At 41.1% G+C, this 13,453-nt stretch overlaps 1 protein-coding gene across 1 annotated transcript in view; it reads right to left on the bottom strand.

Annotated features, from left to right (window-relative positions):
* Positions 1 to 13,453, bottom strand: part of EML6 (EMAP like 6) — a 155,845-nt gene that overhangs the window by 44,625 nt on the left and 97,767 nt on the right. Inside the window, exons 23-28 of the mRNA XM_063301467.1 lie at positions 8,687 to 8,839; positions 7,467 to 7,598; positions 6,492 to 6,580; positions 5,294 to 5,470; positions 4,623 to 4,824; positions 3,362 to 3,488 (exon numbers count right to left, since the gene is read on the bottom strand). Coding sequence (XP_063157537.1) covers positions 3,362 to 3,488; positions 4,623 to 4,824; positions 5,294 to 5,470; positions 6,492 to 6,580; positions 7,467 to 7,598; positions 8,687 to 8,839 — 880 coding nt within the window. The remainder of the gene's footprint in view (positions 1 to 3,361; positions 3,489 to 4,622; positions 4,825 to 5,293; positions 5,471 to 6,491; positions 6,581 to 7,466; positions 7,599 to 8,686; positions 8,840 to 13,453) is intronic.

Consider the following 13,453-nt stretch of genomic DNA (forward strand, 5'->3'; position numbering starts at 1 on the left):
AGAGAGAGCACCTTTCCGAAGACAGCGTTCGGAAGGGAGCCACGTGGAGGCAACGTTTGCCAGAGAAGCTGGGTCCGAAAAGGAGACAGCAAGAAAGCCAGGTGCTTCTGCTTCCCCTGCAGCGGCTGGGCAAAAAAGGCAAAAGGTCAGTGTGGGGAACTGGGAGAGGAGGCAGCTTGGTGAACAAATGCACTGGGGTGGCTGGGCTGGGGCAGCTGGAGTTTCCTGGGGTGGCTTCATGTGGCTAGGCTGGGGCGGTTGCAGTTCTGTGCCATGCTGTGGCTCAGGGGCTTCTTGTAGCCCCACAGCCGCACGGTTCTGGGCCTGCTTGCTGTCCTGCAAGGCAGGGTGCCAGGTGGCCAAAAGGGCAGAGATGGGGTGGGATAGGCAGGTGGGGGGAGTTGAAAGCAGTTGCTTACCTAATTGAAGTTTGGGGCTGGGAGGGACCAAGCCTGGAATGGCTTGGATTGGGGTGGGTACTCGGCTAACGACTGGTAAAATTCACTTAATAACGGCAAGGGGAATTGCCAGGATTGCTGAGGTTAAGCAATGCAGTCACATGACATCTCACTTTTCAACCACATCGCTTAGCAATGGAAATTCCGGTCCCAATTACTGTTGTTAATTTTGCCTTTGCAATATGGATATTCTTTCTACTATTGTTTTTTTCTGGAGAAAGGGTTCCTTCCTTAAAGATGGTTTCAAGTTTCCTTTGCACCCTGATCTGTGCTTATTCTTATTGCCTTGCTATTTCAACAACTTGGTCAAGAGTTCCATTTTCTATGGATTTCATCCTCTCACATTGCCCTTTGTTTATGGTCCCCAGTACAATCTCTAAGATGTTCATCTTTTTTCTTAGCAAAATCACTTTGTGCTCTGCAGATTCATAAAGGCCTCTAACAGGGACTCAGTGATTTCTCCAGGTAGCTGTATTCTTTGCTAACAGCAGAATCCATAGAGCACATTCCCTTCTGGAATGAACTAGGCATCAAATCTAGTCCAGTTTCATGGCTCTCTTCTTCAAAAGAAATAATGTATAGATATGGTTTGCTTTCTTCCCCATGTCTTAAAAAAGAAAAACGATTTGTACAATTCTTTCTTCTTTATAGCTTGTTTCAAGCAGGCAAATTTCTCATTCCATTCAGGATTGTTGTTGGTGAAAACTTCTGGTGCAAGAAAATGAGCCCTCTCTAACATTTGCTGGGCACAGACATAGAATCCTAAAATGGCATCCAAGGGTACCAATTTCCCCATGGTCACCTTCCCTTTGAGCCTACAAATCTCCCTAGCACATATGAAATCTATGTATATCTAAAAATGATAAGTGGCTGCAATCTAGTGCCTTCTTTACAAATGTAGCCCCCAGCACAGAAAAAGGACAAAGTTATGGTGATGGGGGTGTGCAATATTTCTAATTGGAAATAATGGATCTAATTGACAACATTGGATCTAACGGACAATATTTCTCAAGACTACTGTATCTTCTTCAATGCACTATTATTATTGTCTGCAACATATCGGTCACCGTTTTTCTTGAGTATAAATCTAGTTTCTCTGTCCCTGGCTTTGCTCTGGCACTTTCCCTGCCAGCACAAAGCAGGGTAAAATACTTGCTGAGGCTCTCACTTAGCTCAGGAGGCCCCCTAGGGTCAGCAAAGGAAGCATAATAGTGTTTATTACACACTATGATTCCCCATACATATCAGTGATTAAAGATTTGGATCACAGTCATTTGGATGTGCTTCATTCAGAGGTCTGCTCCTAAATGTATTACTAGAGCTACTTGAGCTGCAAATATTTGGATGATCACTAGATGACAGTAAAGAGATAAAGAAAATTGATTATGTGCCATCAAGTCAGTGTCAATTCTTAGCAACCACTTACATAGAGCATTTCTGGAATGATTTTTTCCCCAACCTTCAGTATTTCCAACAGTGCACCCATCACTGCTGTAAACAAGTCCATCCACCATGCCGCTGGTCATCTTCACTTTCCTTCCATCTTTCCCAGCATTACATGTTTCTCCAGAGATCTAGGTCTTCACATAATGTGCCCAAATTATGATAAATTGAACCTGGTCATTTATGCCTCAAGTAAGAACTTTGGATTGATTTGTTCTATGATCCTTTTTTAAACATTACCTGGCTATCCATGGAATTCTCAAGAATCTTCCCTACCTCCAAAGTTCAAAATTGTCAATATTCTGCCTCTCCAATTTCTTCACAGTCCAACTTTCAATTCTATAGACTGTCACAGGGAAAACCATGAGCCTGATTTCATAGGTATAGATATGCCATGGCAACTGAATATCTTTTCCAAGGCCTTCATTGCTACCCTACACAGTTGGCAGCTCCTGGTTTGGAAACAGCACTTATCGCTTTAACAACTCTATGACCAAAGGGCATTTTGAAAAAGAATTATTGTATTTATCTGAAAGGACTAGTTTTTGCCCCAGGCACTTTACCTTTTACATAGAAGAATCATCTTAGATTTGCCTTTTTGAGGGGGAGTGGTCGGCTTAACTTCAGAGATACTTCTGTGGCCAAGTTTCTACCTCTGCCTTCCCTGTCCCTGTCCAGCTAGAACAAGGGGGATTCCAGGTGGAGCAGGAAGCACATGTTTCCATACCATTAGAAATGCCAACCATATGGAGAGAGGGAACTTTCTTTGTTCTTAATATTAGCATTTGTCATATTAACATTCCCAAGGTTGTCTTCTTTCACCTAAATATTAATATTACTGCCTAACAATATTAAAATAATGTAAGAAAATAGATTTAAAGTTAGGTAAATTATCTAAAAAGACAACTGACAGCTGCAGCATTAGCCAAGCAAACAGATCAGCAACATATTTCAGGGTCAGCAATTCATTTTAAAAAATATGCATATAGATATTTTGAAAACTGGTGGATGTAATTTAGCACTCTGAACACACTATCCTGAAATACTTAGGGAGAAGAAATGAACTAGGATTCAGAGTACTGTGGAAGCCTTAGTACAGGTTTTCTGAAGACTATTCAGTGGGATAGTTTGGTGTAGTGGTTAAGGCACCAGGCTAGAAACCAGGAGACTGTGAGTGTAAGTCTTGCCTTAGGCACAAAGCCAGCTGGATGCCTTGGGCCAGTCACTCTCTCTCAGCCCCAGGAAGGAGGCAGTGGCAAACTACTTCTGAAATCTTGCCAAGAAAGCTACAGGGGCTAGTCCAGGCAGTCGCCAGGAGCCAACACTGACTTGAAGGCATGTGCACACACACACACACACACACGCACACACATAAACACACTTTCCTGAAGTGTGTATTTTTTTTCCCCAACGCACTTGTTCAGCATGTTGCAGCCAAGGAGGCATTCCCCATGACATACCTTTCTTCTACAGAAACTTCCTTTAATTGCTGGTGTGGCTTGGTGCCTTCCATCTCTCGGATGCTGACTGCATAGATCTTTGTAGTGTAATCAATTGCTTTCTCTCGTGCAACGTCACTGTCATAACCTTGGATGCATGTGAAATAGAACATAATACTTGTTTTTTAATATGGAATTTTATGCAAATCACTTAAATATAGATTATGGTATCCAGAGCCAGTGTTGTGACAGCTTTAAAATAAGACACTTGCAGAGAAAGTGATTTCTTTAAAAAATAATCTTGGTTTATAGATTTATTTTGTCTACATTGTCTATATAGTAAAAGTTAGTTTTACATATATATCTTCTTCCTTTAATTTTTTCCATGATCTTATTTGCTTTTAAGGTGAGATTTTCTTTTACTCTGCTGTTGCAGCATCTAGTAATATGTAACTGTTTTTAAAGAGACAGGAAAAGTAGAATGAAGTAATCAAATTCAATACTCGTGCTAGACAACTGAGAAATTATTCAAATGTTTTGAAAGAACCTGGGATATTCCCGAATACTGAGGAATTTGGAGGGAAATGGTATGTTCCTTGTAATAAAATCTTCTGATTTCACCTTTGCCAACTCTGTAGTTCTGAGACAGGCAATATTTTGTATGCAGGTATCAGTAGAACCCCAGTTATATTTCTTGGCACTCACCAGCCCTCTCAGTCTTGTCTGTTCATTTAAAAACATTCATTTAATAAACACAATTCAGTACAAAGCAGGCATATTTGAAAACACTGGCTTCTAGCATCATATTTATTTGTAGGAATACCTTTGGGCCCCACAAAGCCTTTCCCTGGGATGGGATGGTAGAGAGCATGCTGGGACGCTAGTCCTCCAACTAGTAAAGGGTGTTTTTTGACTGCCATGCAGCCATTTGTAAACAGGCAAACCTCCCATGGCAGTTCCTTTATGAGTATGGCCACCACATGCTCTCAAAATTAAAATACACTCCTGACTCAGCGTAGCGGCCTACTCCACATCATCTATTATATCTACTACTGATCAGTTACTGTTACATGTTTGCAGAAAAGTGTAATGTAGTTATATTCCTCATATAATAGTTTATGAGAAAATATTAGAAAAATAGGATTCCTTCATGTATTATATGAATCAGTCTAAATACTATTAAAGTAATTTTGCACAAGGTACAAAAGTGTTCTAGTTATTCAGCAGGCCTCCTGTGTAGGATGATTTTCATAAACAAAAGGAAGGCCACGCAGCCCTTTACCTCCATCCTCTTCTGCATCAGTATCCGATTCCTCACTGTCAACTAGCTTGCTTTCCTGGGTTCCAACAAATTCACGAGTCCAGATCATCAGGGCGGTGTCAGCACCACCCACTGTCAACAGCACAGAATCATTATGTAACCACCGGACATTGGTGACATGGGAACTATGGCCCACGTATTTCTTAAACTTGGCGTGCTGACCCTGTAACACAAGCCAATCGCATGGTCAGTGATCTCCTCTTCCTAATGTGCACCATGCATTCTGTTTCTAAGAAATTTCAGAGGTGCCACTGCTGAGCTGAAAGGAAAGATGCACAGGGCATTAACACTTCAACAGACTGGGGTTGCTCAGCAGATTTCCATAATGCCATAGGAATTCCTGCAAAAAGCCAATTCAGTTCTTTGCCTCCTTTTAAGTCTCAGTCAGCCAGAGTCAATTGATACATAACCAGAATGCTGCTGGCCATTAGGCTGCCTTTTCTTAAATTTTCTCTTGGAGCACATACACTGGTCAGTCTTACTTGCAGATACTTTAGACACAAGCCACCAAGCTGGAAGAATTTCTCTGGGTTATCTGGTCAGTCCCAAACCAATAATATTCCTATTTTCCATTTTTCCTTGTTACACATAATTCCTCCATTAGCACTTTTGAAAAATATTTCAAATATTACCTTTACTGGATATCTGAAGAGTTTTACAAACCCAAAGTCATCCCCTGTAGCTAAGAGAGTGCTATCTTTGGTAAGGGAAGCTGCATTGATAACAGTGACATCACTATGCACTGGCCAAATTCCTTCACAAGTAGGACCAAGTACACATGTCCAGGTGTCCCATTCAATCTTCTCAATCTGGAAAGAGGCATTTTTTTAAAATCCAGCATTATAAACTGTGAGCAATTCACACTTTCTACAGAATTATTTTTTTAATATCTTGTCCACTGCACAAACAATTTATCTCCAGTTTACAGAAGAGTGGTCCAATATGACTTTTTAGATTCCTTGCTTCATAATGTGATTGCCCACAAGTATTTTGATAGTAGATCAGATGATCCTCCCCATGTGCTAGGAAAATATTTATACTGGTGCAGAAACTTCAGGGGATGGATCAATGGCATGGATTTTTACTTCTTCCAAAAGTTAGACATGGGGGGAAAAAAGAAAAGGGTTGCAAAGTGGTGCCTAAAACATATCCCTTGGCACCTGCCAGGTTCTCCACATTACCTGGCTTAAAAATATGATATGATATAGTAAAACCGAGTGTTGAATTTTAGTATGATTTTACAATTTCTTTTTTAATAATGACTTTGGACTTCACATGCATTTTCAGAAAATAAAAAGGGCTAATGCATGCCACCCAGTGTTTGGTTTGGAAGAGTCCCTATGTGCCTAGGGGCAGGGGGAAAGGCAGCCTTACCAGTTCCCTTTCTAATAATAGGTGTTTTGTGATGGATCCCACTCAACAAGTCAGTTATTTTTATGAATTGACACCCTATCTACGGTAGCCATTTAGTGAGAATTCCTGTAGTATGCTTCCAATGTTCAAATGCATTTACCATTCCAAAACACTGCCTATGTCTTGAACGATAATTATAGATTACTGTAATTATGCTTAGTTGGAAGAAGGGTCATGTTGATTTAAAATGGATGCATTATGGTGAAAAAAGGAAGATTTCTTTAGCTCATCTCTACAAAAACCTGTATTCATGTAAATATGTTTGGTTATTGCATGAAACAGAGCCTTTATCAGACTTCAGAAAGTATACCAACCAGGAAACTCAGTATACCAAATTGCACATCAGACCACTCTTTTTCTAACAGATAGCAGTGAAATAGCATATAAAATACAGAAGTTCATTTCACTTTTCCCTACCTCTGTGGGTCTTATTATATGCCTCTTTCCTCTTGGAGCTTCAAAGAAGAATTGTTCTTTGGCACCAGAATTGACTTGTAATAGCTTCCCTTGAAGATGAAGGAGTTTATTATGATGATGCTCAAGATTCTTTGACACAGAAGGTGAACTTACATTTAGTTTTGGCTAAAAGCCAGCTACTGAATACTTACAAAGATACATGCAGTCATCAAGAGGGGAAAATGGTAACACTAGATGCAACATTTTAGAGCAATGGGGAAAGCTCCTTGCTCCATTCCATACTTTAAAGGAAAGCTGGAGGGAGAAGGGGTTCTGCAAATTTATAGCAGAAGACAGATACATATAATACCAAATAATTGCTGTCCTATTGGGCCCCAAAGAATCTGCTTTCCATATTCTCAGAGCAGTTTTGCATTTTAAAGATTTTCCTTATTAATTACCAGGGATAAAATAATTGTTAATGTACTGTATACTTGGAAAGACAGTTTTTTTTAAAAGGCAAATTATAAGCCTGATGAAAAGAGGGAATGCAAGGGTTGATAACTAATACAGAATTAAGTGGCAAAGCCAAGCTCATTTCATAGTCTTAGGAAATAGCAAGTACACTCTTTATCTTGTTTTTTTTTAATTTATTTCTGCTTCAAATTTAGTCACTGCCCATCTCACTCTGGGTGGTTTACAATAAAAACAAATTCTTATTTTAATTATTACTTATCCATCTTTCACTAATCATAGACTTTTGTTTAAAACATACTATATCCGCAGATCTCTACCCCTGATTATTATAAATGAATTATAGATGATCATTTTTACAGTTTTAGATTTTAAAACTGTTCATAGAATTACTCTTTTCTATTTCTCATCACAAGCCAAGGAAAATGCATGATCTTCTACAGTGCTTCAAAACCTTATAAAACCTTCTTGACCACAGAGAGATCGGTGATAAATAAAGTGTTTTGTTATGTTGTGTTTTACCTCTTGAATCCCAATCTATGTGTGTGATATAGCTAGATGCTCCTTTGCAGATGCCAACTCTTTTGCTGGTAAGTACATTGTAAATATCTACAAAGTTATCATGGGAAGCCACCGCCAGGTATTTTCCTGAATCTGTAAAATATATTCAAATAAATCCAGTGAACAGACATTTTCAAGGAATACATCAAAACATTTCTACAGAATTGAGATGCGTTATTATGAAAAAGTAAGCAAAAGGAGAACCCAACAGAGCAGTTTAGAACCACTGAAATGGTAGCATCAGGCACACCCACATCTCTTGTTCTAGAGACTCTCAGCTGTAAGATTCACTGTTGCTCTTATGCCTTCCTTATCACATTTCATGCCTGCTTACATTAGAAGGAAACACGACAGATGGGCGACAGAAATTGCCATTATAAAAGACAAAAACACATGGAGGGAAAAGTGGTTAGAGAAGCCTAAGTAATGGAGTACAGCTTGTGGTCTACATAGTAAAGGAACCAATGAGGATTTTTTTTCTCTTCAAACTTTATTATAACTCTGGGTTCTCTCCAAGTCTGCCAATATTTATTTACTTAAGAGACCGATATGTTCACCTCATGTGCCATAACTCTGGGCTACTCATAGCAGTGCTGACGAGAACATACAGAACATAAAAACCAACGTCCAAAAGAAACAACTCCCAGCGCCCTAAAACAACCCTTCTCGATACATAAAAAATCACAATCACTGGTCTCCAACCTCACCCATCCCAAAGCCTGGGGGGAAAGCCAGAGTTTTAAGGGCTTCTGGAAGGCTAAAAGGGCGGGGCCCTGCTGGATCTCCAGTGGAGGGTGTTCCATGGGCAGGGGCCGCTACAGAAAAAGGGAGATAATTCTTTTTCTATATGCAGTTGGTGTTGTTGACATAGAAAGATCCTTACTTGAAGAATGAGTTCGCTATTGGTATATTGAGAGGGGCAATCTATATATGGTGCTGAATTATTGTTCCCAGCATTCTTCAGCCTTGGCTCTGCTGACTGGGGCAGCAACAGATGAAGCTTAACAACATCCGGAGGACCATGGGTTGCCTGCACCTAGTTTACGAGGCAACAACAGCTGCAGCAGCTCCATTTCCTCCAATATCCAGTATTGCCAACACTTGACTAAAATCTAAGTCCACTCCTCAACATTTTTAATTTAAAGGATTTTAAAATAATAATAGAAATGTTTACTTTGTACCTTGAGAAAATTTGATGTCAGAAATCATTTCTTTTCTGTGATGGAAAGAAAGCATGTCTTCCAAAGTATCAGCGTTCACTACCAGGAAGCTTCCATCATTCAATCCAACTGCCAAGGCTTTCCCATCAGGGGAGAAGGCACAGCATCGTCCGCCTAGAAAAAAGTTCAGAGAAAGTCCTTGCCTTGATGTTGATGAAAATCACTGCCCTCCTCTGAGTTGCTGGGGCAACAAAGAGTTCCTCAATCCCACTCCACACAAATGGTGGTGGAGGAGGAGTCATAGCCAAGCTTCCATGCTAAAGAGAAAGGGGATTTTTTTAAAACAATATAATTTTTATTAAGAATTCCAAGTACAATAGTATAAACTAATACAAACTAAACTTAGAGAAAGAACAGAATGGAAAGGAAGAATAAAAAGTGTAGGGAAAAAGGAAAGAAAAAGAAAAGAAATATATAAAGAAGTTATTTCCAACCTTCATCACAACAGGTATAAACAAATTTAATAATTCTTCACCCCCTATAAGATTAAACAGATATCTCTTCATCCCATATTCCATCCCTAATCTATAAGCAAACCCATAAAACATCAACTTTTCAATCCTGGTGTCAGCAAAAAGTCCATAAAGGGTTGCCAGAACATTACCAAAAAATGTCTTATTTTAACCTTGATCAAATAAACCAACTTTATATTTCTTCCTTTTACTTCTAACAGTCTTAATTTTTAATTCAATCAAATATTGTCATAGGATTTCATTTCAATTCTTCTTTATCCCACTGCACAGATTTCTTCAAGGCTTGAACAAGCCTCTTTTGTAGATCCAATAAGAAAACTTTTTCTAGGTCATTCTCACAGTTTATCATTTTTATTTCCTTTTTAATTTTTAAAACTTCAGCCAGTTTCTTTTCTATATCCAGTAAAGTGTCCTTTTCCAAAACATTCTTGTGGCCTGTCATTTGTAGTGGCACATTCTGTACTTTCTCTGTCTTGTCAGATAATTTTTTTTTCCCCACCTGTCATTCCATCATTAACATCTTTTCCACATAGTCTATCCATAGAAGCAGACATCATTACTGACAGTGTTGATATTGTAATTACTAATTTTTGGCTCCATTCTTCAAAGATTTCCTTTAATGCTTCTGATGTTATAACGTTTTGTGTCATTTTGTAAGTATTAACTGACATTAAGAACAGGCTTGGATTTTTTCTTTCTTCTGCTTAAAACCTTTAGTCCCCTCTAGTGTCCAGTTTCTAAAATCATCAATTTTGTTATGACTTGCAATGACTTCTCTGTCTCCCATGAGAATTTGTTTATTTTTTATAGATAACCCCGAAATCTTATAGTAAAAGTCAGTATTTCAAATTTATCTGGACACATAATCCATTTATAACTTTCTTAGATCAAAATCTTATTTAGCTTTTTGCTACTTATTTCAGATTCTTAAAGTTCTTAAGCTTATAATTTTTCTTTTGTTCAGAGTTGAAGATAAACTCATTCAATGAAGTCTTTTCAGACTTGTTCTGAAGTTCTCTAATAGCTTTAAGATTTAATAGGCAATTTCTGAAAGTGATTAGAAAGTGAGGAGTTCTTTAAATGGCTCCACCATGGTTGTGAGCAAGATGGTTAATCCTGTTGTCTCCTGGTGCTCAAACCCACAAAAAACCACAGTCCTGCGGTCTCCTTGCGAGGAGCAGCCATCCAGAGTACATGTGGGCGATCTCTCATCCTCTCCTTACCTGGAGAGGTTCTGAAGAACCAGTCTACTCACTGGTTCTTCAGTCTTTGCTATGGTCATTGGCTTTGCTTTCGCAGAGCCATCTTCAGTTTGCCATACCTCCCTGGAAGTCCAAGAGAAGGGTGATGGGGAAAGAGAATTGTAATGTCTCAAATATAAAACAATAAAAAAAACCCTTCTAGCTTCACAGCAGTTTCACATCATAACCAGAAATAAATCAGCAGGGATCTCTAACACTGTTGACTAGGTGAAGGAAAATAGAAAAAAGATATGGGCAGAACTACTCGCCACCAAGTATCTAGTGGCTATAGTGAAGATCAAACAGTGTTCACAATGCAAAATCCTAGTTTTCTGATTATAACACAGTCTTCCTCAATTTGAATAGTCAATGGAAACATTTTGTAAGGAAAAATGCCAACAACAGAAGAGAATATCTGTAGTTCAGGGTTGAACTGTGGAGTCCTTGGTGCTCTCCGAGAGCTCTCTCTCTCAGAGAGCACCAAGGACTCCACAAAAATAGTAACTGATGATGTAATGCAGACTTCCCAAATCTGTTCGTCTTAAATATAATAGATCACAACTCCCATCACTCACAGTCAGCATGAGCAATGGCCATTCATGCTGAAGTTGATAGGAATTATACTTGAATACAATGTGTCAATGAGTAATCAGCCATCCAGATGAATGATAGGAAAATGTCTCCATCTTCACATTTTGAAGGAGGTGTTTAATGATGATTGGGTGTATTATGGGTTTCAAATCAAGCCCTTTGTCATGTTCCCCGTTTCAATGTGTATTGTACATTGTAACATTTCGCATGTCAACTTGCTGATGCGTGTTTCGGTTGGGAGGGGAGGAGGTTTCTTCTCCTGGGTTTGTTATCTGTATTCGGCTGAATGGAATGTGTTTGGGTTATTTTGTGTGTTCAAGGTTTTCTTCCCAGGACATCAGCAGAAACTGTTACAGCACCTACGGTGGGGAATTTGAAACGGCTGGGCGAGGGGAGGGATTACATTTGCACCAAGGGTTTTTAGTTTGTATTTGGCGCGCTTTTGCTCGTTCTCAGCTTTCTCTGTACTTGCATACTATTCTTTAATAAATCAGATATCATTAAGTTCCTGCTTGTGAGTCTGAGTCTATTAGAGTAGGCAATCATTACATAAAGCTGAGAATCTCAAAGTTTTACCGTTAGCCCCTTTCCAGATTTATCTTGTGAGGGAGTAGAGCTAGCGATCACTGAACCTACAACCCAGACCGGTGGAAGCGAGAACACGAACGATGGGGAACCCGATTCTACGGTTAGGAGAATAGAAAGGGACCCCACTCGAGAAATATCAGAGGTGCAGGAGATTTCGAGTTCCAGCCTGGAGGAAGAGGAGGTTGGAGAAAGAAGAGCACCTGAGCCCACCGGAGGATCGCCAGGCGAGCTGATCACCTGGGATGAAGCACAGGGACCCCTACCAGGGACGTCCAAGACGTCCTGGAAGCAGCGATACCCACTGTCCCCAATCGTGGTGAGGAGGGATGAGAGAGGGAAAGAGGACTCACAAACCCCTGAAAGGATAAGACTATTGGAGGCAAAATTCGAGTCGATGGAATATATGCTAAAGAAACTGTCAATGGACTGGGGGCCCCGGGGAAGGAGTAGAGGGGAATCAAGCACCAGGTATTCGTCCCCTTCTCCCCCCCTCCCCCCTTGGCGGCACCACAGCTGGAAAGGGGCAGGAGACGGCACAGGGCTGAGCCAAAATCTCACAGAGTGAGAATCTTGAGGTCCCCTCCTCGAGAGTGGAGATCCCCAGTAACCAAGAGAAAGACCAACCGCCCAGATGTTGCAAGGGGGCCGCCTGGGGCGGGAGTGAAAGACTTTGCTGTCAAATTTGATGGGGATCCAACTAAGTTGTCATTCTTCCTTACAAATGCAAGGAATTATATGGATGAATTCGGCCCGTATTTCCGTTCAGAAAGGGCCAAGATAAATGCCATTGCCAACAAGTTAAAGGGGCGGGCTGCTGACTGGTATGTCCAGTTAAATGAGGCGGATGCTCTGGAGCTTGATGATTTTGAAGAATTCCTGTGGGTGTTGAAGTTACACTTTGTAGACCCATTAGCCAAAGAAAGAGCAAAGAGGGCTCTGAAAGAACTCAGCCAGGGGCCACGGTGTGTAGCAGACTATGCCCTGGAATTTAAGGCTTTGGCTGGGAAGGTTGATGACTGGTCCCAGTCTACTTTAATAGAGCAATTTAAAGGGGGTCTGAATATGGAGGTCCTGAGGTGGTCATTGGGCAGGGATGATCCAGATACCTTGTACGAATGGATACAGTTGGCAGGGAAGGCTGAACATGCACATGAGACCTTCGCACACAGCAAGAAGGTGCTAAGACAAGCGGCGATTAGCAAGGGATCCTGACCCGCTGCCATGACTGGAAAACCCGGGCACCGTGCCTGGGAGGAGGAGAGGGAGCGGCGTTATGCCAAAGGCCAGTGCCTCCAGTGTGGGAAGGAGGGCCATAGGGCGGCTGCTTGCCCAAAAGCCAAGGTAGATGATAGGTCTGGAAAAGCGGCAGGCAAATCGCCCTCGCTGCCCTGGAGAATGAAGGCAGCCAAGGTGGAAACCAAAGTTGAGGAGGTACCTTACTTCAGGGGAGAGGAGGAAAGCTATCTCAAAGAGCCGGCAGGAAACGCCAGCCACCTGAAAAGCGCCTGTGGGCAGGTGGTGGAAGACAGGCGCAAAGATGTTTCGGTGAGTGCCAATTGTCCCACGCTGAATGTGAAGGTAAAGTTAGGCTCCTGCACAAAGACTGTTGAGGTTTGGGTGTTAATAGACTTGGGGTGTTCACGATGCTTAATGCACCCTGACGTGGTGGCTGCTTTGGATCTACCCAGCTTTCCCCTGCAGCAGCCCATGGTTTTCACCCAGCTGGATGGTTCAACTGCGGGGGGGGGGGGTCCAGTGACTCATTTCACAGGCACAGTGGTGTTGCAATTGGGCAGCCACCGTGAGGGGTTACAGTTTGTGGTAGCACCTGTGGG

Source organism: Candoia aspera, chromosome 1, assembly GCF_035149785.1.
Source record: "Candoia aspera isolate rCanAsp1 chromosome 1, rCanAsp1.hap2, whole genome shotgun sequence".
NCBI classification, from domain to species: domain Eukaryota; kingdom Metazoa; phylum Chordata; class Lepidosauria; order Squamata; family Boidae; genus Candoia; species Candoia aspera.